Source organism: Equus caballus, chromosome 5 (assembly GCF_041296265.1).
Source record: "Equus caballus isolate H_3958 breed thoroughbred chromosome 5, TB-T2T, whole genome shotgun sequence".
Classification (NCBI taxonomy): domain Eukaryota; kingdom Metazoa; phylum Chordata; class Mammalia; order Perissodactyla; family Equidae; genus Equus; species Equus caballus.
The window spans coordinates 36618609-36643637 of record NC_091688.1 but is presented as its reverse complement, the minus strand read 5'-3'; the positions used below and the strand labels follow the sequence as shown (position 1 = coordinate 36643637).

The following is a 25029-nucleotide window of genomic DNA, read 5'->3' as shown; positions in this document are numbered from 1 at the left end:
AACAAACAAGCAGTGAACAAAGCAATGTTCCTACTGTCATGGAACTTATATTCAAAAAGGAACATAGATGATTTAAAAAGTATTTAAGTAATACATAACTTATTTGGGGAAGTGATCAGTTTTTGAAGAAAAAGCAAAAGCAGAGAAGGACAAAAGGATAGTCATCCCTGGCAGCAGGGAATGGTAGCTTGTTTAGGTTGCGAGGTCAAGAAAGGCTTTTCTAAGAAAGTAACGTTTGAGCAGAAGAACAAGTGAAGTCAAGGAATGAGTGAGCTGTACAAGAACCTGGGGTAAGAGTGCTCCAGGCTAAGATAAGATCAAGGGAAAATTCCTGAGGAAGGATTAACCTTGGCATGTGTGAGGAATAACAATCAGGCCAATGTGGCTGGAGAGTAATGACCAAGGGGACCAAGAGGAAGATTGAAATTTTGGTCTTATAAGCTATGGTAAGGACTTGAGTTTTATTCTGAGAAGAATAGAAAGTCATTGGAGGTACACTGAATGAGGGCACTACTTGATTTGATTATACTTTAAAATCTTTACTTTGGCTATTACTGTATGAAAAACCAACTCCCAGAGCCAAAAGTGAAGCAGGAGAGACCAGTCAGAAACTTGTTCCAGTCCAAGTAAGAGGTGATGGCAGCTTGGAACAAAATGTATCTTTGAGTGAGGAGCTGATCAGTGTGGGCATGTTCTATCTGAGATTCCAAGTAGACATTCAAGTAGAGTTAATGGACTGATTGTTGAACATATAACTTTGGAGTTTGAAAAGAAGTATGGACTGGAGGTTTAAAAGTTGTTTAAAGCCAGAAGAGGAAGAGATCACTAGGTTGTAAGTACAAATACAGAAGTGGTCTGTGGCTGAACTTTGAGGTATACCAACGTCACAAGACTGAGAAAAAGAGGAAAGAGAAAGGACACTGGGAAGGAAAAGCCAAAGTGAAAAATGAAAACTACGAGAGGGTGTGTACTACTAGAAGCCACATGAAAAAAGTTTCCAAGAAAGAGAAGTTAATCAGTTGGGCCCAATGCTGCCAATATGCCAAGAATGATGAATTAGAATTTACTGTTAGAATTGACAATATGGGTGGTTAGCCTCTTTGAAAAAAGTCTGTCTTAGTAGAGTGATAGTGATAAAAGTCTATTTAGTGTGAATTCAAGATAGAATAGAAGAAGAGAAATTGAAGACAATACAGTTCGTTGAGAGTTTTGCTGTAAAAGGGAGCAAATAAATGGGCTTGTAGCTGGAAAGAATGTGGGATCCAAAAAGATTGGTTTTTTGTTCTTTTAGCATGAGGCAATTTACAAACAAATATGATTGTAAAGGAAAGTGATCTGATACAAATTTGATGATTCAAAGGAGATGGGGAGAACTGCTGAAGCAAGGTCCTGAGTAAACCAGAGGGACTAGGATGCAGTGCACAAGAGCCTTAGTAGAAGTGCACAGAGCGCTCCCCGCAGTAAGAGTGCACCAGGCTTAGCAGCAAGCACAGATGCACACGGCTGGGTAGGTGTAGTAGCGGGAATGGGTAGAAGCTCTCTTCTAATTGCTTTGAATTCCTAATGAAATAGAAAATAAGGTCATCTGCTAAAAAAAAAAGAATAAGAAAGAACTTTTGGAAGTTGGAGGATAGAAAAGATGCCAAAGAGGGTGAGAGAGAGTGGTAGTCAAGAATATGTTGGGGTTGCCCAGTAATATCAATACCCCACTTAGTGTTAAATGTCATGAATTTTAAGTAAGACCAGTTATCATAGGACTATATTTTTCACCAGTGAAGTTCAGCTGCATGAGTGCTCTGCACTAGAAGAAAATTTGATTTAACCAAGGTTGTAATTATGTCAAGTAAGATAGGGGCACGTGAATTAAAGATGAATGCAAGGCAATAATTAAAATGATAGTCTATGAAATCTTAACAAGGTAGGGAGCAAAGTGAAGACAGATGGGGCAACAGCATAAGACCCTGAAAATGATAGAAACAAACGTAGATATATAATGTAGGACTTTATAAATACTTTATAAATTGAGGAATTATTTGGATTATGGTACCAGTGAGAATGAGTTGGAAAGATAAGCAATGAAAACAATGATTCTTCTGAAAATACAATGGAAGGAGATATCTAATTCCTAAATAAAACAAAAATAATCAAATACATGGGAATAGGAAATGTGCATTTTCTATATGAAGAATATTTAAAACTACTGAAACACGTAAAAGAAGACAAACATTTCCTTTTAATTCTCACTTTGGATAGAAAGCCTCAGTGTTGTAAAGACTAAAGATGTTTATTCTCCTTATATTTCTATGAATATAATGAGAAATCAATAAAAATACCATTAACTGTTAAATGTGAGAATAACTAGGGAAATTCCAAAGAAGAATAATTGAGGGAGGAGTTTACCATATGGTAACATAATGTAGTATCAACATAAGATGTCTTTATTATTCATCTATGGTGGTGAGACAATGGCATAGTTATTGGGAGCAATAAAAGGTACATCTGATTTGATTTTAAGAAGTATACCTAACTTTATTTCTCCCAACCAATTAAATTCCCAATGAATCAAATATTGAAACATAAGAAGTAAAGAAGAAAAACATAGGTACTTTTAAAAATAATTTTGGATGGGCCAGCCCGGTGGCACAGCAGTTAACTGCGCATGTTCCACTTTGGCGGCCCAGGGTTCACTGATTGGGATCCTGGGTGTGGACATGGCACCGCTTGGCACGCCATGCTGTGGTAGGCGTCCCACATATAAAGTAGAGGAAGATAGGCATGGATGTTAGCCCAGGGCCAGGCCTCCTCAGCAAAAAGAGGAGGATTGGCAGCAGTTAGCTCAGGGCTAATCTTCCTCAAAAAAATAAAAAAATAAAAAATAAAAATAATCTTGGAGTTAGGAAGGCCCTGGTAAACACATAAATGTGATACTAATAAAATTACAAACTTAGTAAAAATGATAAATGGAAGAAAAATATTTGCAACATGTATGATAAAATGCATATTTCCTTATTATAGAACTCTATAAGAAAACGACAATACAATATGAAAAATAAGCAAGATATGTAAATGGACATGCACAGCAAATGAAGTACAAATGGCTAATCAACATATAAAAAGATACTCTGCCCCACTCATAATTGAAGAAATAAAAATTCAAAGGAAAAAATAATATACCATTTTTACCTATCAGCTTGCCAAACATCAAAAGAATTGGTCAGTGCTCGTGGCTGATGGAAATATGGGAAAGGAAGCAGTCTCAAACAGTATGCTGAGTGTGTAAATTTACACGTCCTATTTTGGTTTCAGTTTGTCAATAGCTATTCAGTTTTTAAAAGCACGTATCACTGACCAAGGAATTCTACTTTCAGGAATGCATCCTATAGATAGGCTCCCAGGAGTGTACAATTATATATGAACAGAGATTCTCTTTACAATACTCTTTACAGTCCATTTGGATTATAAAAACAGGACACACACACAGGTGCATGTGTAGAACATAGCAGGTTTGATTTTTCATGTAGCAAGGGTAGGAATTTAGAAACAACTTTCTATGTATATTAGACTTGCACAAATGTGTAAATATATTGAGAATAATTAGAACCAGTTTTCTTACTGTTGGAGAAAGGAGTTATAAACATGCAAAGGAGAATACTAAAATATGCTCTGAGATATTATTTTAGAATTGGAGATATCATTATGAAATCATGGTTTTTAAGATATAGATATTAATACACACAGAGATGCACATACACTCACACACACCACTTTCTAGTTTTTTCACTGAGAAAGTTTGAAAGTAATTATATGACAGCGGCAATAAGTACATCTAGCACACAGGTCTTAGTTTCTAAATACAATTATCCTCTAAAACGTACCAGAGCTCCCTGGAGAAATGGTTGATTCCAAGGCCAGTTCAGGGAAAGTACAAGACAAGCCTGAAACACCTTGTTGGTCTAGAGCATAAAGAAGTGCTTAAAGGGGACGGCCGGTGGCGCAGCAGTTAAGTTCACATGTTCCGCTTAGGTGGCCTGGGGTTCACCAGTCCAGATCCCGGGTGCAGACACCGCTGGACAAGCCATGCAGTGGAAGGCGTCCCACATATAAAGGAGAGGAAGATGGGCACTGATGTTAGCTCAGGGACAGTATTCCTCAGCAAAAAAAAAGAGGAGGATCGGCTGAAGATGTTACCTCAAGGCTGATCTTCCTAAAAAAAAAAAAGAAGAAGAAGTGCCTAAAGAATAATGGAGGCATGTTAAAAGAACATAGGAGCCTAACTAAAGCAGTTCCTACTGGCCGATTCTGTGATAATTTGAACATCAGCGTAAATAATGTTTGTAGTATCTAACATTATATAGTAGCTATACCATCAAAATCTAGTAGTGTCTGAATAATATCTCTTTCTTACAGTAGAATGCCAACCTATAGGAGGAAAGATGGAGTTAGGAAATCATCAATGAACCATAAAGCTGGAGGATGAAAGTTTGATGAGGAACAGGATATTAATCTCAATATATTGCCCTCTAAAAAAGAGAAAGGAATAACTTTACAATGGAGAAAACTTATAGACACCTCCTTAAACAAAAGATTACAGTTAACATCACTAGTAATGGTACAAATTGACATCCTGTGGCCCCTGGTATGATGCATTGAGAATGATACATCACTTTTGTGATATTCTTGTTAAAAATTCATAATCCGAATCTAATCATGAAGGAGATTAAACCAAAGGAAGTACAAAGAAAGAAGAGAAAGAACTGAAAAAGAACTGAAGATGAATATAAGGGAAAAATTACAAGGCACTCTTCAGATAAACCCAAACTAAGAAACATTCTACAAAATATCTAGCTTGCAGTTTTCAAAAGTATCAAGGTCAAGAAAGACAAAGAAAACCAAGGTACTGTTTCAGCTAAGAGGACGTTAAAGAAAAAGGACAACAAAATGCAATGGGTAATCTTGGATTGAATTCTACATTGCAAAATGTGAGCTATAAAAGGATACTATTGAGATAATTGGGGTAATTTAAATATGACTTGTGGACTAGATAATATTACTGTTGTATTTGAATTAATATACATGTGTATGTATCTCTCTTGTTTACATACACTGATTTTTAATAGCTACGCTGTGGTTATGTTAGAGAATGATCTTAGGGAATACACACTAAAATATTTACAGGTAAAGTGATACAATGGCTTCAACTTACCCTCAAGGGATTTGAAAGAAAAGTGATAGATAAGAAGGAAGGAAGGAAGAAAAAGAATGGTGAAGCAAGTGGGACAAAATATAAATAATTAGGGTACCTGGATAAAAGATGTTTAGGAGTTTTTGTACTTCTTGCAACTTTTCAATAAGTTTGAAATTGTATCTTTAAAAAGTTTCAAAAAAACTTTAAAAAAGCATATAAGAAAACATTTGTAAAGTTTCTTTAAAAATATTTATGAAGGGTTAATGCAGCAGGACTGGGCTGCTCAAACTCTGCACATTCCAAGAAAGGCTTGTCTTTAAGACTGGCCTTTGGCCAGCTCCTGGGAGATGAGTTCTGAGCCCTCGAATTATTCTGTTTTTCATAAGTGTTTTGTATGCGGGAGGCCTTGACCCATCTGATACCTATTTGATCAGATAATTTATGCAAACAATGTGGTTTATGGCGAACACCTGTTTTTGCTCTGGAGGACTGAAGTCTGAGTACCTGAGGTTATTAATGCAGGTGTTGCATGCCTACATGACTGACCCCTACTAAAAACCCTGACACCAAGCCTCAGCTGAGCTTCCCTGGTTGGCAACACTTTGCACCTACTGTCACTTTGCATTGTGACTCCATTGGGAGAGAATACTCGGAAGCTCATCCTCGGTTTCTCCTGGACTGTGCCCCATGCGCCTTTTCCCTTTGTTGATTTTAATCGGTATCTTTTCACTGTAAGAAACCATAACCATGACTACAAAAGTTTTTCTGTATCCTGTGAGTCCTTCTAAGGGAATCATCTAGCTTGATGGTGATCTTAAAGACCTCCAACAAAAATTAAAGACATTTAAATAAATGGAGACATAGCCTATATCAATTCATCCCTGATGATCTTTTAATTTAATGCAATTCCAAAAACTTGATCTAAAATTTGTGTGGAAAATCAAAGGTCCAACTACCTAAAAATAAATTAAAGTAAGGGGAGTTGATCTCCCTGACAGCTAAGATTTCTTGTAAAGTTACAGTTGTTAAGACAGTATAATTTTGCTACAGGGAGTTAAACCAACTAATGGAGCAGACTAGAAAGTGCCCACACTGACCCATGCTCATATAGAATCTTGTTATATGGCGAATAGATTGTACACCAGTGGGGAAAGGAGGTCTCTTCAAACAAAGGTGCTAGGATAGTTGGTTATCCATTTAAAAGAATAAAAATGAATTTGGACATCTGTCTTACCACATATACAAAAATCAATTCCAGATGGATTGAAATATGGAAAATATACTAATGTGCTTACAAGGAAATAAAGAAGATCATTCTGACATTGAGGTAGGAATTTCTTTTTTCAGATGCAAAAAATGCTAACTACGAAAGACAAGAATAATACATTTGACTACATTAAAATAATTTTTGTTCAATAAAAATTACCACAAAGAAAATGAAAAGACAAGCCACAAAATGGTAGAAAATATTTGCATAACATATTAAAGACAAGAGTTTGGTTCCCAGAGTACATAAAAGGCTACTACAATTGAATAAGAAAACCAGACAACCCCATAGAAGAATAGGCAAAGACATGGACAAATATTTTACAGAATATAAAACATTCAAGGCCAATAAACTTTGAAAAGATGTTCAACTTCTTTACTATTTAAGAACATGTAAATTAAAACCACAATGAGATACCATTTCACTCCCACTAGTTTGACAGAAATTAGGCGGTCTGATAACACAGTATTTGAAAGCATGTAGATCAACCCAAAACTCCTCTTATTCTTTCCTTGTCATGGTGTGAACTGGTACAACCACTTCAATATTTAATTTGGTATTTTCTCGTAAAGTTGGAAATTTGTATATTCCACAACCTAGTAATTCTTCTAAAGGATATAGACCTTAGAGAAACTTTTGCACATTTGCTCAAGAAAGCATGTATTAAAATATTTGAAAGATTGCCATTTATAATAACAAAAATCTGAAAATAACCCCATTATCCCTCACCAGTAGAATGGGTAAAAAATATTGTGCTATATTTACATGATGGAATAGTGTAAGGTAGTTAAATTAATAAACTGCAGCTCTACTCTGGATTTTAGAAATGTAACATTTAATTTTTTGAAAAGCAAGTCTCAGAAAACTATATATAGTATATCTTTTTTATAAAGCTCAACTATAGATATAACTAAATAGTTTACTGTTTAAACATACATAGATATGTAAGAAGGTATAAAAAAAGACAAAAATAAACATAAAAATCAGGATAGTAGTAACCACCAGGAGGGAGGGGCAGTGTGATGAAAGAGGAGGTGGGAAAAACAAGAAATACAATAGTGCGTATAGTTCTTGAGTTGAATGATGAACTGACAAATTGTTTATTTTATTGTTATGCTTCACAACTTACATGTTTTAAACATAGTGGTTTGTAAGTATAAAGTGTTATATTAAAAATGGTAAAGAAAAAATATACTTTGTAATAAAGATCCGAACATGTCCCAAGCCTGCAGGTGGTCACAAAAACCTACAGCCAAATTGCAACTAGTGGCTTCAGAATCTTGTCAACCAGAGTTTTGTTAATTTTGAAATTGTTTAGAACTTTTGTTTGCCTTCTACAGTTAGCATCTAATGCGGTCAAGGTATAGCTCTTTTATGTTCTAACTCACATTAATGTCATCTCAAGTTTCTAATGTTAGATTAGCAGGAGATCTAAAATCTTCCTTTTTGGGGGGTTCACATTTTCCCTTTATTCTTCCAAGAATCCCTGGAAGTTAAGCATTCCAAAACAGTGATCAGATTTACATAAACACCTGGGTAAGGAGAGTCTGGAGTTCGGTTATTTTAATTTTGATTTTGTTTCCTGTTTCCCTTTGAGGACAACTAGCCTAAACTGTTCACGAGAAGACACTGGTCATCTGTTGAGTGTATTTTCAAAAAATGGACACAATATCCCCCATTCCACATGCTCTCCTTACCGTGTGTCACACCCCGATTAAAAGGTGAAATCTATATCTCCTCCACTTGAGACTGGGCGGGCCTTGTGACTGCCTGGACCAATGCAGTGCGGTGAAAGCGCTGCTGTGTGACTTCTGAGACTAGATCATAAACGATCATACAGCTTCTGTGAGGCTGTGTCTCTTGGGGTGCTTGTTCTTGGAACCCAGAGGACCAGGCTATGAGGAAGCCCAGGCCAAATAGAGGGGCTGTGAGTAGGTATTTGCAGTCAACAGCCACTATCAACTGACTGTCATGTAAGTGAGCAAACCACAGCTACTTCTGACCACAACTACATGAGAAACCCTGTGTAAGAACAGCCTGAGACCAGTCACCACAGAGATGAATGATAAAGGATCGTTACTGCTTCATGACACGAAGTTCAGGGTAATTTGTTAGACCACAAACTGGAACATCTGAGTTTCAGTTCAGCAACTATGCAGGTGGACAACTATGGTTGTCCTACCCACTCAATGCTAGGCTGGGGTAAAGTCACAGAGCACAGTTCCCAGGAACACAGCACTTCCTAGAGCTTAGCCCTTTCTCTTGTTTACCCAGCCATACATTGAGAAACCTGCTGACCAGGAGTCAGAGGTTGCTTGGCCATCCACCTCCTAACAGTCCCCTAACCACTGTCCTCCTTCCCTTCCTGGTTATTCATAAACCTAGGATTCTTCAGGATTTCATTTTTCAACCTTTAAAACGTCAAAGGGCACCTTCTGTACTGGAAAATGAGGTTCCTAGAGCATCCTCCTCCTACATGGCCTCCTAATTTTTGACAGAGATCTCAGACTGTATCAATACAAAGATGTCCCTACGCTGATCGTATGTTGATAGAGCTGTGCTGATTGTCTCCGGTGAAAGAGGATTTATAGCCCCTTCCCATTTGGAGGAGGGAGCTTCTTTATGCCTCAATGCTGATTTGTGTTTCCTGTGAGAACTAGGGTGACTATATGGCTCTTCTCTCACTAGAGCAGACAAAGAAAAACACAGGTTTAATCAGCACGGGGACTCAAAAATGGGGGACTATCCAATCACACTTGGACCCCAAACCATTGAAGGCTTTAATGCCTGTGAAGATACTATTCAGCCATAAACAACAAGGAAAGAAGTTGAGATGCTAAATTTATCAATGATAATTTAATTAAAAAAAATTTTAGTTTTTTAAGAAACTCTAATTTGGCCAATATTTCCTCTTCTTATGTCTTGAAACTGATAGAGATAAGAGCAAACATTAACATTTTTATACTCCTGTAAACTTTTCCTTTTATAGTTTTCTAAAGTTTAAAGTTACCATAAAAAATTCAGTAGAGAAGGAAGAAAGAGGAGGGAATACAAAAAATAAGTAAGAAGTACAACGGGCATTTTTTGAGTTCATCAATATAGAAATACAGGCATTTCATTTTTTTGTGCCAAGTGTGGAAAAAATAATTTGGAGAAGAATTGTTGGGATCTGGCAGAGGTGGATAAGGATGCATATAAAAGGAAAACAATAGCGAGAATAAGATTCTCTTGGTGGGGGAAAGTGCCTGTGGTTAGGGCAGGGAAACGAGTGTTGAGATAACACCAGACTGGCCTCATGAAGCCCAGTGCATTTAACCATGTGCCTGATGGTCCCCTAGGATGAAACCCTGGCTCAGGTTTGTAGGACACACAGTAGTCTCCTGGCCTTCGAGAGACATCTGGATCGTCTATTGAGATTTGGTCTCCCTTTCTGAATCCCAAAGGACAAAAACTGTAGCCAGACTTGGCTGTTTTAATTCCAGAAAAGAAGCAGCAGAAGAAAAACAGCTTCTAATATTGAGTAGGGTTGACTACAGGGAGAGCTGCATGATTTCCCGGAATCCCAAGACAGTGGCTGAGCTAGAGCTCACTTGGGCTTTGTAACCATGGTTTTTCAAGGCCCAACTGTATAAAAATAGAATGTTTATTTAAAAAATAAAATCTGACAAATAAGCCACTGCTGTTTCTACACGCAGCGAAAAGTGCCCAAAGCATAAACCCATGTAATCTGGTAAATGTGCCCTACACATAACGAGGTCCCCTGGCACCAGCTGTCTGCTTCCTTCCAGCCCCAGGGTGACTCTCCAGGGTGCCCAGGAAATGGCACCCAGAAACGTTGAGGGATGATCCTCAGAGAGCCTTTCTTGGGCGTCAAAATCTCCTCTTGCAGCTGGAGGAAATAACTCGTATTCAAGGAGCCCCCTGCAACTTTCCTTCTACCTCCCTCCCTGGACTGGCCTGAGGGCAGGTGGAAGGAACACACTGAAGTGTCTCTTCTTCATGACCTTTATTTGTGAATATTTGCCACCAATGGGCCACACCTCTGACCTCTACCTCTATTTTTCTGTTGAGCCACAGATTTGCAGGGAGAAAAGTAAGTGAGATTTGGAAAAAGCCTTCAATGATTTACAGAAAGAGCCATATGAGGGATAAAATACAAGCATGGGTTTTATTGTTGTTAAAGGGTCAAATTATATTAAGCTGGAAAGGGTCCTGGTGTCTATGAATGCTGGTTTTCCTTTATCCTTGATTGACCACTTTCAAAGATCCCCTGCTAATCCTAAGGAATCATGACTTCCCAGGATAAAGAATATCTTGACTAATATGGTGATAAAGAATGTGGTTCTGGGGCCAGCCCGGTGGCGCAGCAGTTAAATTCGCATGTTCGGCTTCGGCGGCCCGGGGTTTGCTGGTTCAGATTCTGGGTGTGAACATGGCACCGTTTGGTGGGTCATGCTGTGGCAGGCGTCCCACATATAAAGTGGAGGAAGACAGGCACCGATGTTGACTCAGGGCCAGTCCTCCTCAGCAAAAAGAGGAGGATTGGCAGCAGCAGTTAGCTCAGGGCTAATCTTCCTCAAAAAAAAAAGAATGTAGTTCTGCCACTTATCAGCTATGCTTCCTTGTCTATATTCTTGTCTTCAGAAAAAGCATAATCCACAGAGACATTGTTTATAAAGCCCCATGGAGCATATTTATAGTTACTTACCATGGCACACACATCAAGGCCAAACAACTTTCCCTGTTAGGAAATGGTCCCTGGCATCTAACATACGCTTTGGTTGTCTGCAACCTCATATCATTTCTCTTCATAGCATGCTCCGAGAAGCTGAAGCGTACCTGTGCCCCAATCCCTTACAAATAACATTTTGTAGTCTTTTTATTAAAAATGGTAGATTTCTGAAAAATAGATTATTTTAATTGTAAAAACACTAAAGAAGCCTACCTTTGAAATTTACTCTATAGTAAATCATTTTGCAATGTGGCTAATTTGCTTCACTTCCAGAAAAATGCACTTTTTAGACAATTCCATCTATTCTATTACTGAATATATTTTTATAGCTAACCTGTTACATAATTATATGTTGTTTATTAATAGGATAAAGGCTACTAGAAAAGTTGCACTACTTGTATATTTTCCAATTAGATATTAATAGTGTCATGCTTTCTTCTAGTGTTATAATTCCAATGTTAAAATTTAGCTTAATTCTTTAGGTGTTTATTGCCGTCACAGGTCTAGACAGCAGGGAAAAGGAGATAGAGGTTAAAAACACTTACTACTCTTCTTCTCTGAAGAAAACCTCACAGTGGTGTCCCAGCATTCTGCTTCCTAATGGACAATTTCTTTGATGGAGCAATGACCTGTAATGATTCTACTAGCAGATATTTATGCCCTACACTGCAGTGGTCGCATTGGGGTCATAAAGAGTTGGCATATGTGGTCCCTATTCTCAAACACTATACAGTTTAGCTGTGGTGGGGGCAGTTCTATTATGCTGTTTTGTGTAGTAGGAAGAACAATGGACACAGGATCAGAAGACATGGATTCTAGTCTTGATTTCTGTATGCCTGTGGGCAATTCCCTAAACAGAGCCGATGCACAGTTTCTGCATCTGGAGAGAAACAGAAATCGTTGTCCTCCCTGCTCCACTGGATGATAATGAAATTAAATAATGTATGTGAACATGGTTTGTAATCACAATGCACTATAAGGTGCTTTCAATACAAAAGAGCCAGTAAACAGTTCTATGCTACCTACAAGGGCAAGGACATGTAGGCCAGAGCAGGGGCGGGAGAGATTTTTTCAGAGGTCATGGGCTTTGTGTGGCTTGGAAAATGAGTGGTATCTGGGGAAGAGGAGTGGAGGACAGAAGAGAGCATCAGCACCATCAGAGTTAAAAGATTGGAATGAGAATACAGCGTGTAAACCATAGTAACAAGAACTCTACCCAAACCCTAGAAGCTCAGGTATGAATAGGTGGCCACAGAGCCTAGAGTTCTGAATGACACACTGAACATGAATGGATTCAATAATTTTCTGAATTCTGCTGTAAGTATGATACTTATTTCAAAATGTTTCTATGAATAATTCTATGATGTTGTAATCATTTGGTTTGTTTATAGATGTTGGATAGATGTTGTAATCATATAGTTGTGATCATATAGTTTCTCATATAATGATGAGGAAACTGGTCTTAGCGATGTTAATTCCTTACCCAAGATAAGTTAGCACCTGGTAGAACTAGGATATAAGTTTATAGCATTTGACTCTAAAAGCCATGTACTTTCTTTTTAGTGAGAAGAGAATATTTCTCCATTCTTTATTTCCCAAAGAAATAAGCAGGGATGGGAATATAAATAAGCAGAGACCTGAGGCAGATTAACCAAGAGAATTTACCCAGCTTACTGTTTGACGGAAACCATCCACCTAGGTTCCTTATATAATTTTTTCTTTCTTAGACACTATATATGATTTAATGAAGAAAGAGAATCGTACTTTGGTGAGTGAGTTTACGTTCCAGGGTTTCTCCAGCTTCCATGAGCACCAGCTCACCCTCTTTGTTGTATTTCTTGTACTGTACATATTAACCCTGGCAGGCAATATCATCATTGTGACCATCATTAGCCTTGATCATCACCTCCACACCCCCATGTACTTCTTCCTCAACATGCTTTCAGCTTCAGAGACCATGTACACACTTGTCATTATTCCCAAGATGCTCTGTAACCTCATAGGCCTGAGTCAGCCCATTTCCTTGGCAGGTTGTGCCACTCAGATGTTCTTCTTCACCACTCTGGCCATCAACAATTGCTTCCTACTCACGGCGATGGGTTATGACCGTTATGTGGCTATTTGCAACCCCTTGAGGTACTCTGTCATCATGAACAAGAAGGTGTGCACTCAGTTGGTATGGGGGGCCTGCAGCATTGGCCTAATTGTAGCTATGACACAGGTGTCTGCTGTGTTCAGGCTGCCCTTCTGTACCACGAAGGTGGCCCACTTCTTCTGTGACATCCGACCTGTGATGAAGCTGTCTTGCATTGACACAACTGTCAATGAGATCCTAACTTTGATCATCAGTGTGCTAGTGATCCTGGTTCCCATGGGATTGGTTTTCATTTCCTACATCCTCATCATCTCCACCATCCTCAAGATCACCTCTGCTGAGGGCCGGAAGAAGGCCTTTGCCACCTGTGCTTCTCATCTCACTGTGGTCGTTGTCCACTATGGCTGTGCTTCCATTGCCTACCTCAAGCCCAAGTCAGAGAACACCAGGGATCAGGATCAGCTGATTTCAGTGACCTACACCGTCATCACCCCCTTACTGAACCCTGTGGTATACACCCTGAGGAACAAAGAGGTCAAGGATGCTCTGCTCCGGGTCATTAGCAAGAAGCTTTCCTGACAAGATGGGTCTATTTCAATGAGAGTCTTAGAAGATTCTCTAGAGAGGGAAAAGCAGAGCAGCGCCCACAGTCACGAGCAGTGATTAAGTGAAAGGAGGAGAGAACAAAAGGATTACAAATTCAGCTGCTGGAGAAATGGACAAGGTTTTCCAAAGCACAAGCAATCCTGCATCTCACAAGAGAACATGGATGGTATGGGACATCAAATATAGGAGAAAGAATTCAATGACGCTGGGAAGTAGATGGGCTCCCTGGGCAGCCTGGAACAGAATGAGATCAAGGAAGTAGAAAGAATTAATAAGTGGAGGCCGCCCCAGGGCAGGGCTAAAGTTTTAAACATATGCTATAACACTCTTTTTTGGGCATGGGGTTTCTCCTTACTCATTTAGAGCTACACATGTTTATCACCTAAGTGAAGTCATACCTTTATGGACAATTCAAATGCCTTGCATCTTAGACACCATAAATAAATGGACATGAGAGATAAATAACCATCTGTAAAATTCATCAGCCCTTGAATTCTATATCTTTTTCACATAAGTTCCAGCTTGGCCATATGGGAAAATGGAGGCCTAAGTTTTCAGAATCATGTAAGAGAAACATTTTTGGAAGGTTAATTAAAATCCCTTGGTGATCTAGTCAAAGAAGGCAGTAGCATCAAGTAATCATATTGGCATTTATATTATGAGAATATACAACAGTTGTTGGTGATATTATTTGTGACTGACTCACCTTGTAAAAAAAATCGGTATTGCCTTTGGAGATGTTTGTGGAATGGACAGAAGTTACCAGTGGATGGGAGTAAAGGAGAATCTACACCAAGGATTATCCGGGTAAGAGGATTGGGAGGATTAGGGTGGGTATGGAGAATGTAGCCATGTGGTAACTCAGTGACTCAACAAAAGAAAAAGACTCAGACCATCAATCCCATCATTTAAGACCATCCAGGACCTGAATTAATATGTCATCTTTCCCTAGTCACCTCCATTTCCAGGAACCCTCCCTTTAGCCTATCATCCAGCTCCACACAGCCTACAATCCAGTAATACCTAGTGACTTGTGGTTTCCCACTTCCCATTTCGTATACTCATACCTTCCTATAGCTTATTGCCACTTAATGGAAATCGCTTACTGCCACCCTCACTGCCCATTCAGCCAGGGTGCTCTTCTATTCATTTTGGAACACAAACTGAAGCATCTCTCTTTTTATGTACCCTCTAATGAAGAAGAAATTATTCCCTCACACTCCAACCTCCAAACTCATACATTACTATAGTGAACATTTTCCGTGATGTCTTTATGAACGAAACTGTGAAATGGGCAGTGAGTGATGTTGTGACTACATCAAGTCTTAGCTAGGTGGGCAGTTCCACCTACCGTTTAATGTCTCACTTGTACCAAGTGATGCGTTTTTCACAGGCTGTGTTCTCTTTTATGTTAATTTCAAAAGTTAGGGCTGAGTCCAAATAATTTAATTTCATAAATAGCCCGTTATGATTCAGTCTTACATAAATTCAAGGTTTTCTTTGGAGATTTTTGGTGAAATCCAAGAGAACACAAAGTAAAGTTACCTCATGTTTGTCAATGGTCACTTTTACTTTTTCTCTGTAAATAAAAAGTGTTTTTTAAAAATTTGCTTTAGACTGTAGCCTTGAAAGTGTTGTCCTTTCTGGTCAACCTTCTCAATAATAATCTATATTTACAAACTTAACTATTTAAAATGTTATGTAGCAGTTTTTGGAGGTCAGCAGAGCAAAGTGGATATAACATAAGTATTGTAAGAAAAAGACTCTATTTTGAGTCCTGGTTCTACTTCTTATTCACCATACATACTTGAATGGTTATTTACTTCTCTAAGCTTGCAATTTCCCCAACTATAAAACTTATATTAAAAGTTTATTATGGCAAACACATGAGACAATAAGTGTAAAAATCCTTTGCAAATGACAAAATAGGGACAAGTATTCTTTATTGTTACTACAGTAAGGAAAGTGTTATAATCTCTGTAAACTTCTAATTATGTCTACCAAACCCAGAGAGCTCAATCTCATCCATCTGAGGGGACTGCTGCCTCAGAGTTTCTGATTCTGCTTTTTTGTCTGCCTGCCATCACTCTTATTTCTACACCTGGTTCAAGATAGTCTTTTTCCTCAGACATCCTGGAGAATGAGGAGGGGAAGTTCGCTTCTGGGTGATCCTCCAGACACAGCTCAGTCGTTTAGCTGACACTGCTTCAGTGAGCTCACGGCAACAGAAAGTGATTGTTGCGCTTATTTCCCCTAGACATGTGGGCTCCATTCTTCATGTTTCTGCTGGTTTCTTTTGTTAGGGAGAATACAAAATCACAAGAAGACTTGAATTTAAGACACATCTTTGGTCCTTCCCAGCTGTGTATCCCTCAGAAAGTACTGACTCTTTCCTCATCTGCAAAATGGGGTTACCAATGCCTGCTCTGTCTTTCCCATTAAGCTGTTGAAAGAATCAACTTACTCTAGAATAAATAGAGTAGAAACTGCTGTGGTAACCACAGGAATTGTTAAGAAACATAACGTATCATCATCATCACTACTGTTATTATTAACTAGCATGATCCCTATGTTCTTACCTATCCAATTTTTCTTGGCCATTTTATATTATTTCACTAATTAATTTTTGACTCCTACCTTCCTCCTACATACTTTTAAGTTCTAATTGCTGTTGGATCCTTCATTAAGTCTGGAAGTCATATATTTGTAGTCTCTTACAGAAAAACATTTCCGAACTTTACATTACTATCTTTTGTTAGCAAGTTCAGCAGTTAACGCCAGTCCTCCTGCTCCACATCAAGCACTCTCCCTCCTTCTAGTTCAGTGGATTTCAAATTCTTTACCACGACCCACAGCCCTCAATAAGAATGTATGTTGTAACATAACCCGATAGGCATGTGTACATCTGTGTGTACATACATATAGAAACTGAAACAAAACATTCACAAAACAGTACTTAGCCTTATGACAGGCAATGCATTCTCATGTTTTTCATTCTAGTCTATTCTGTTGTATATTTAATTTTATTTAAGTAAAGTTAATGAATAGAGGTGCACCTAATACGTATTTTGACTACATACTCAATAGTTGAGAGTTAAAATATTCAACTGAAGTCAATGTTGAAACCAAAGACCTTCATACTGTATTTCTGGTAGACTGAAATAAAATTAAAATCTTATAAAAAACTTCCTAACATTGAAATTTCATTATTAAACATTCGGTAATCATATTTAAAGGGTTGACACCTCAGAGGAGGGAAATTTAGTCTTCATTGTAGCTGCTAGATTGTTCCAGTAGTCACTAAAACACACATTTGAAATCTAGGTAAATGGCTCACTTTTCAAATGAGAAACTGAGATTGGTAGAGAAGCAAAATATCTTGGGAGAAATACCTCATTTTTCTCTAACACATTCTTCTTTTCTTCATATTCTTTATTAGATATGGAGTGAAAATAATTTATCCTGGATACTGTCATACCTGATTTTGATGGCAAAATTGAAATCCTGCTGTAAATTCATCTGTAAAATTGATAAGATTCACGACTTAAATGGAATTAGGAAGCTAAAAATACAGTGCTTAAAAGTTGTTTTATTTAATGTAAATAGAGAACACCAGACAACTTTATAAAGATTAAATTCTGATATCTAATTTTTATTATTCTGCTTTGTATATTTAAATTTTATAAATATTTATTGGTTTTACAAAGCTATACTCTTTCTAAAGCTATCTAATAATTAACACACTATCTCTTAATATTTATATGAAATATTGACTTATTTTCCTATTTATTTAATTATTTAAAACTCTTAAATTTGTCCAGAAAATTAACTCTCACAATGATCATCAATTATTCCTTGTTTTTTTTTTAAGATTGGCCCAAAGCTAACATCTGTTGCCATTTTTTTTCTTCTTCTTCCCAAAGCCCCCGTACATAGTTGTATATTCTAGTTGTAGGTCCTTCTACTTCTGCTATGTGGGATACCACCTCAGCATGACCTGATGAGTGGTGCTAGGTTCGAGCCCAAGACCTGAACCAGCGAAACCCTGGACCACCAAAGCAGAGCGCACGACTGTAACCACTCAGCCATGGGGCTGGCCCCCTCATCAATTATTCTTACATTTTACTCTTGTAATAATAAATATAATGTATACTTTGATAGATTGAGAGAATTTTAACATGTAAATTATATAAAGCTATTGCAGTCTAAGTCACAGAATGATTAACTACATTTGAAAATGCATACTTGAATATTTTTTAAGAATCCAAATGACTTGCTTTATTCAGATTGCTGATGTTGTTAGACTGATTAGAGATAACAACCTATGCTATCACATGATCACTGTTTGCTTACAAATTCAGGGATACCAAAAAAATGGCATACAAGGGTTTTAGCCATTGATGTTGTAAAGGCTCTAGCCAAGCAGCAAGCAAATAGCAGATCTTGGCGAAATACCAAATGCAAAGTCAAACTTTGATGTACCCATAGTGTGATTGGTTAAACTTGGGGAAAAGATGAGAAGATATCGATGCCACAAGGAATGTGTCATGTAAGAGTCACACACCAAGCTGGCTGAAATGGTAGGAGAGCACCTGAGAAGGAGGCAACTTATTTCTTCTTGTATTCTGAAATAGCAGTATGTTAGTTGGTATTTTTCATAATCATAAAAGCAAAACTCACTCTTTGAAAAAAGCTTCAGAATATTATAAAGAAGAAAATGGAATCTCTGTTCTTCCAATGTTCACTATGACATATATGAGTATATATAGCATTTCTCCTCTCCAAACTCCCCAAATCCATCCCTCCCAAACTCTAGAAGTGATAGGAAAAATTTTTAAGTAGGATTATAGCCAGTGTTTAAAAACAAAAATGGAATTTTTGGTGGACAGAAACTATGAGGCACGTTGAGCAAATATGAGGCATGAAATAGAGACTCAAAATAAATGTAATTAGATTGATAAGATATCTCAGACATATGTGGGAGTGAAAAAGAGAGTCCAGTCACAAAAATTGGGAGCAACACAAAAGTTAATTCAGACCCAGAGGTGGAGGGAAACAAGAACAATAAGAAACCCCAGGGGAAAGCAACAGAGGCTATTGTCCATAAAAAGCAGCCTACCCCATCACTTCTTGCCCCAAGGGAAGCATTAGAATGGTTTTGGTGGTTTCTAGACAAAAGCAAAGCTTGGAGAGAGAAAGAGATATGACAGTGATGCAGGAATCTAGCAATAACAAAGATGGGAGGGGGGGAAATAGGACATAAATACAGAAGGAACTGATACTAGAAGCGCTGAGCTAAAAAGCAGTATTATTTTATTTTTTGTAAAACTATTATAAGAAAATTAAATTCACTTCTCTTGCTCAATGTGAAGCTATGATATTGGCTAATACTAGTCATTTAGAACAAAAAAACAAAAGTTATAGGAATCTGTTAAATATTATTTAAGAGTAGAGGGAATTCCGATGAAACACAGATTTTACATGTGCATTATTTGTGGCTTTTTCCCAAAACCCTACTAAATTTGTGTTAAGAATAGGCTTACCTCCATAGCAAAAGAAAGAAAGGAGATGACAGCAAAAGAGTGTGAAACAAAATTTTGGGATCTGAAAAGCAGATTAATAAGTTGTTCTTGACTCCTGTGTGACTTAGCACCTAGGAGAATGCTGATGTAGAACACTCAGGGGATGTCTGAGGCAGAGAACACAGCAAAAATGCCAATGTTTTAGCAATTAGAATGTCAGAAGCATTCAGGAGAAGGAGGAAGTAAGTACTTCTGAACATAGGAGTGTATGATTAGCCCGGAAAATGGAGTTGCTTTAAAATTTTTAAGAGATGTTATACAATCAGAACCTCTTCCCCACCTGAGCAGAAGGCTGAAGAGTGACTTTCTGGAGAGACTTACGGAGATGAGGTGATATAAAAAAAAAAGTGGGGAAGAGGTAAAACAACACCAGCAAACCTGTCAGTATATTGACAATAAGGCTCACAGCTCCCAATCAGGAAACTGAAGGATTTCCCCCCAGGGAACTGAGCATTTCAAAAGCAAAATTCATAGATATAGACAGTTCAATGTCTTATGTTGAAAAAGTAAGCTTGCCCTAATAAAGCCATCTTTATCACATTACCCAGCGTTATTACCCCAGTAAATAAAGCCCGCCATTCAACATATTCCACCCCACCACATACACACACACACACACAGTTTCCAAACAGCCTGTTAGTACATTACTCTTAGTTATGAGTGGACAAACAAGGATCACTAAGCGTTTGAGGACAATCACCAACATGAAAAGAGATATCAACCTAACAAATAGATAACAAATATGGAAGAATCAGATATAGTGCAGGAAGTACATTAAAAGCTTTCAAAAGATATATATTTAACATTTTCAGAAGCATAAGACAAGATGCTGTATTGGTAAAATAAAAGCAGTGTTACATAAAATGTGTGTTCTGAAAAGCAGAAAGAGTTTTTACAAATTAAAAATATGTTATTTTTAATGTATTTTTACTTAAAATACAATAATTTTACAAATTAAAAATACATTTATTTATTAAATAAAAATTAAATATGAGAGTTGCAAGAGAAATTTGATGAAATGACTTGAATAGCAAAACAAAAAGATGAATAGGAGTGAAGTAAGAGAACAATATATGAATACTGGAGATAAATATAAGATGTCCAATATTTGACCTTATAGGACTCAAAAATAAAAACAGAGCAAGTAGAGAGGGTGAAAGTTTCAAAGAAACAGTAAAAGAAAATTTCAAAGAGCAAAAGTACATGAACTTCCAGACCAAATGACTATCACATTAAAAACGAACAATCATGACCTCACAGGAAAATGCATCTTGATAAAGTACCTGAAAACTAGGTTAAAAAGATGACCTTAAAGCTTCAAGATAAAAAAAACCCAAATATAGTACTAAGCAATGGATTAAGAATCAAAATGGCTTTGGACTTTACACCAGAAGCTGGAAGGATTGAACCAGTGATCTAAAAATTGTAAGGAAAATTATTCCCAAACTAGAATTCTGAATTCAGCAAATTATCAATCAAATGTGAGAATAAAATAATATTTTAAAACATGTAAGATCTCAAGAAATTTTTGCCTCTACTCTCTTTCTCAGGAGACCATTAAAATGAAAGTACACAAGAAAGAAGATAAAGGGAGAGGGAGACAGGAAACGTGGGAGAGGAGAGGTAAGAGGAACTCCCAGGCTGGAATCGAAGGGAGGCGCCATGTTCATAGCCACCCCATCAGCTAAAGAGCAACTGAGCAAAACTGGAGAACAAAGGCAGAGAGCTCAGGGAGGACCTGCTCCATGAAAAGAGAAAGAACAGGAAATGAAGAGGTTCCTGATATTGTAGACCATACAAGAGAAACTGGCTTTCTTGCTCAAGAGACATATAATTACAGTGTATGACATGAATCAGCTGTGAATAGTATTCATTCAATCATTATTATTTAAACACTAAATAATGACACCCAAAATCAGAATATAAACATATTTTGTGAAAGAGGTAAGAGGAAGTGTGTGTGTGTGTGTGTGTGTGTTTGTAAGTGAGCTGGAAAGTGAAAATGGAGTTACATAAAGTTTTTGAAAATAATGTGATGATTAATTGTGTGTCAATTTGACTGGGCCATGGAGCCCATATATTTGATCAAACATTATTCTGGATGTTTCCATGAGGGGGGTTTTAGATGAGATTAACACTTAAATTGGTGGATTTTGAGTAAGGTAAGTTGTCCTCCTTAATGTGGGTGGGCCTCATCCAATCAGTTGAAGGAGAGAATTGAACAAAAGCCTAACCTTCCAGGAGCAAGAGGCAATGCAGCAGCAGATGGCTTTCAGATATGAACTGGCTCTTCCCTGGATCTTCATCCTGCAGACCCACCCTATAGATGTGAGATTTGCCAACCTCCATAATCATGCGAGATGATTCATGAAAATAAATCTTCATATACACACACACACACACAATTGGTTCTGTTTCTCTGGAGATACCTCACCAATACAGGCAGCCTCTAGGGAATAGGAGAAAAGGGTAGAGAAATTTTTTCCTTTTTAATATTTGAAATTTTAAACTCTGTACATGTACTATTTCTAAAACTGAAAGGCAACACATAAAAAAATTTAAGGGTAATTACTAGGTAAAAAGGCAGAGAATGTAAAACTTCAAACCAGTAGACAGCATATAAAATAGAGATACCGGTCAAGCAAATTAAAAGCTGAGGAGGAGAAACAAACAACAAGGAGGAACATGATAAAAGGAAAACTCAAGAGAAGAAGGCAAAAATAAGCTTATAATAAGTATACAAAATCAGTTAAACAAAATTCTTGAAGGAAAAAACACTAAAAGGAACAAAGAGCACATTTAGTTCTGCTAAAAGGAATAATCCACCAGGAATATACAGCTGCCATCAACTGATGTGGACCTAACAGCCAAGGTTCAAAACAGATCAGGCAAACACAAACAGACCACAAGGAGAAACAGGTATTGTATAATTATTTAAGTGACATTAATAATCATTTTCTGGAAGCCGGTAAAGCAGACAAAATGCAAGAAAATAAAACATCAACAAGTGTTAACAACACAATTAACAAGCTTGATTTAAAATTATTTTCATAGACATATGAATTTTTCACAAAAATTTGACCAAAGGGATCTCAACGAATTTCAACACATACATCCTGATTTCACAATAAGTGCAATAAATTTAGGAAAGTAGCCACAAAAACTGCCCAATCCTCCCTCTTGCTATTCCCTCCCCACCACTCCCCCTACATCTGCAAATATAAAAATATACTTTGAAAAAAATCATGAGTAAAAGAGGAAATAAAAATGTTAAAAGTATTAACCATTTGGAATTAAAAGACAATTCAGGCTAGCAAAATCAGAGCAGTGCATTCAAATCAATCCAGAGATAAATTTATAATCGAAGATGGACTTCTTAGAAAAACATATAAAAGCAAAGTAAATTTTTAATTCAAGAGCCTAGAAGAAGAGCAAAATAAATCCAAAGAAAGTGAAAAAACTAATAATATCATTTATAATGACAAATATAAATTAATCCAAAGATAATTAAATAAAAAGTAAATAATTAAACAGAGCTTAAAATGAGTCAAGTAAAAATCACAATAAAAATTAGAACTTGAAATATTAAAATATAAAGTTTTGGTAGGTATGATCAAGAGCAAAGGAGAAAAGGACCACCTAAATAAAACTACAAATAAGGATATAATTAGTGATGCAAATAACATTGTTAAAATTATGTGATAATAGCATGAAAAACTTTAGATCAATAAATTTGAAAACATAGATTAAATGTACAATTTTAATAAAAATAAACTCTTATAATATTGGCCTCAGAATAATTAGAAAATGAACAACCAATAATCAAGAATAATGAAAATGAGGGGCTGGCCCAGTGGTGTAGTGGTTAAATTCACACATTCCGCTTCAGCAGCCCAGGGTTCACCTGTTTGGATTCCGGGAGCAGACCCACGCACCACTTATGAAGCCATACTGTGGCAGGCGTCCGACATATAAAGTAGAGGAAGATGGGCACAGATGTTAGCTCAGGGCCAATCTTCCTAAGCAAAAAGAGGAGGATTGGCAGCAGATGTTAGCTCGGGGCTAATCTTCCTCAAAAAAGAAATAAAGAAGAAGAATGAAAATGGTAGTCAAAATATCTTTTCCACTCCTAGTTAAGAGAAACACCTGAGACCAACCTGTAAGAGAATACATGAACATTCTTTCAGGTCTTATAAAAAGAGGGGAATCTCTCCTACTTGAATCACGAGGCCACTAGACTCAAAAACTTTATGTCAAACCAGAAATAGGCAGTTAAAAATACAAAATTAAACATCAATGTCTCCTAGAGATAGGAGCAAATATTCTAAATAAAATCTTAACTACAGGAATCCATAATTTAAATAAAACAGCATGTCCAAGACGAGTTTCCACTAGGAATGCTAGGATGATTGAATATTCAAAGAATCTATCAAAATAATTTACTGTATTAACAAATTAAAAGATAAAATTCATGTGACTTTCTCAAAAGATGAAAAACATAAAAACAGACATAAATCCAACATCCAGTTGATCATAAACATTCTTATCAAACTAAGACTAAAAAGGACTTTCCTTTACCTATGAGCATCTATCAGAAGTCTACATCAAACATCATATTTCATGACAAAACATTTGAGCATTCCAACTAAAGTCAGGAAAAAGACAAAAATATATACACATAGGTAAACATAAAAGACAATATAGATATATTTTGTTTGCAACTCTTGTTCTCCTATCTGATTTAAAATAGAACTGCATAAAGCGATAACTACAAAAATGTGCTGATGGACTTGTATTGTATAAAAATATATAAGGATGAAATACATATAACAATAAAATAGCACAAGGAGAGGTGAGAGAATGGCGCTATATGGGAGAAAAGTTTCTGTGTCCTATGCAAATTAAGTTGGGATTAATAAGAATTAGATGTTTTTTGGTAAAAAAATTAATTGTAATTCTCCTTAGGGCAACCACTAACAAAATAACTCAAAAAACCTAGTAAAGAAAAAACAAGAAACTAAAATGTTACACTAGAAAATATTTATTTAACAGAAAAGAAGGCAATAATGGATGACTAGGTGGGAAAAAAACATGCCAGATAGAAAACCAATACTAAAATAGGAAATGTAGATCCTACCTCATCGGTAAGTACCTTAAAATGAAATAAATTAAACAATGGAATCAAGAGGCAGAGATTGGCAGAATGGCTTAAAAAAATGTGATACAACTATATGCTGCCTACAAGAGACAGACTATAGATTCAAAGACGCAAATAGGTTGAAAGTAAAAGGGTATAATAAGACATGTCATGCAAACAGGAACCAAAACATATCTGGAATGGCTATATTAATATCAGACAAAATTGACTTTAAGACCAAAATTGGTGCAGGGGAAAAGAAGGACGTTTTATACTGGTAAAAGTTCAATCTATCAGGAAGACGTAACAATTATAAATTGAACACGTACCTAACAAGAGAATCCCAAAATACATGGAGCAAAAACTGACAAATTTGAAGGGAGAAATAGACAATTCAATCATGGTAGTTAGATACTTTAATACTC

General features: G+C 36.8%; 1 protein-coding gene across 3 annotated transcripts; it reads left to right on the top strand.

Moving 5' to 3' along the window:
* The first annotated feature begins 12414 nt into the window (after window positions 1-12414).
* On the top strand, window positions 12415-21382 carry OR10J1C (olfactory receptor family 10 subfamily J member 1C). 3 transcript variants are annotated; one of them, XR_011438395.1, is made up of 2 exons: window positions 12415-12501; window positions 21018-21382. XR_011438395.1 is itself a non-coding variant. In XM_070266414.1 (2 exons), the coding sequence occupies exon 1, from the start codon at window positions 12929-12931 to the stop codon at window positions 13856-13858; it is 930 nt and encodes a 309-aa protein (XP_070122515.1). In that variant the 5' UTR covers window positions 12918-12928; the 3' UTR covers window positions 13859-14692; window positions 21018-21382. The 3 variants fall into 3 exon arrangements, 2 of the variants coding, with proteins under 2 accessions (XP_070122515.1, NP_001378804.1); XM_070266414.1 differs by lacking the exon at window positions 12415-12501 and adding an exon at window positions 12918-14692; NM_001391875.1 differs by lacking the exons at window positions 12415-12501; window positions 21018-21382 and adding an exon at window positions 12929-13858.
* The last annotated feature ends 3647 nt before the right edge of the window (window positions 21383-25029 follow it).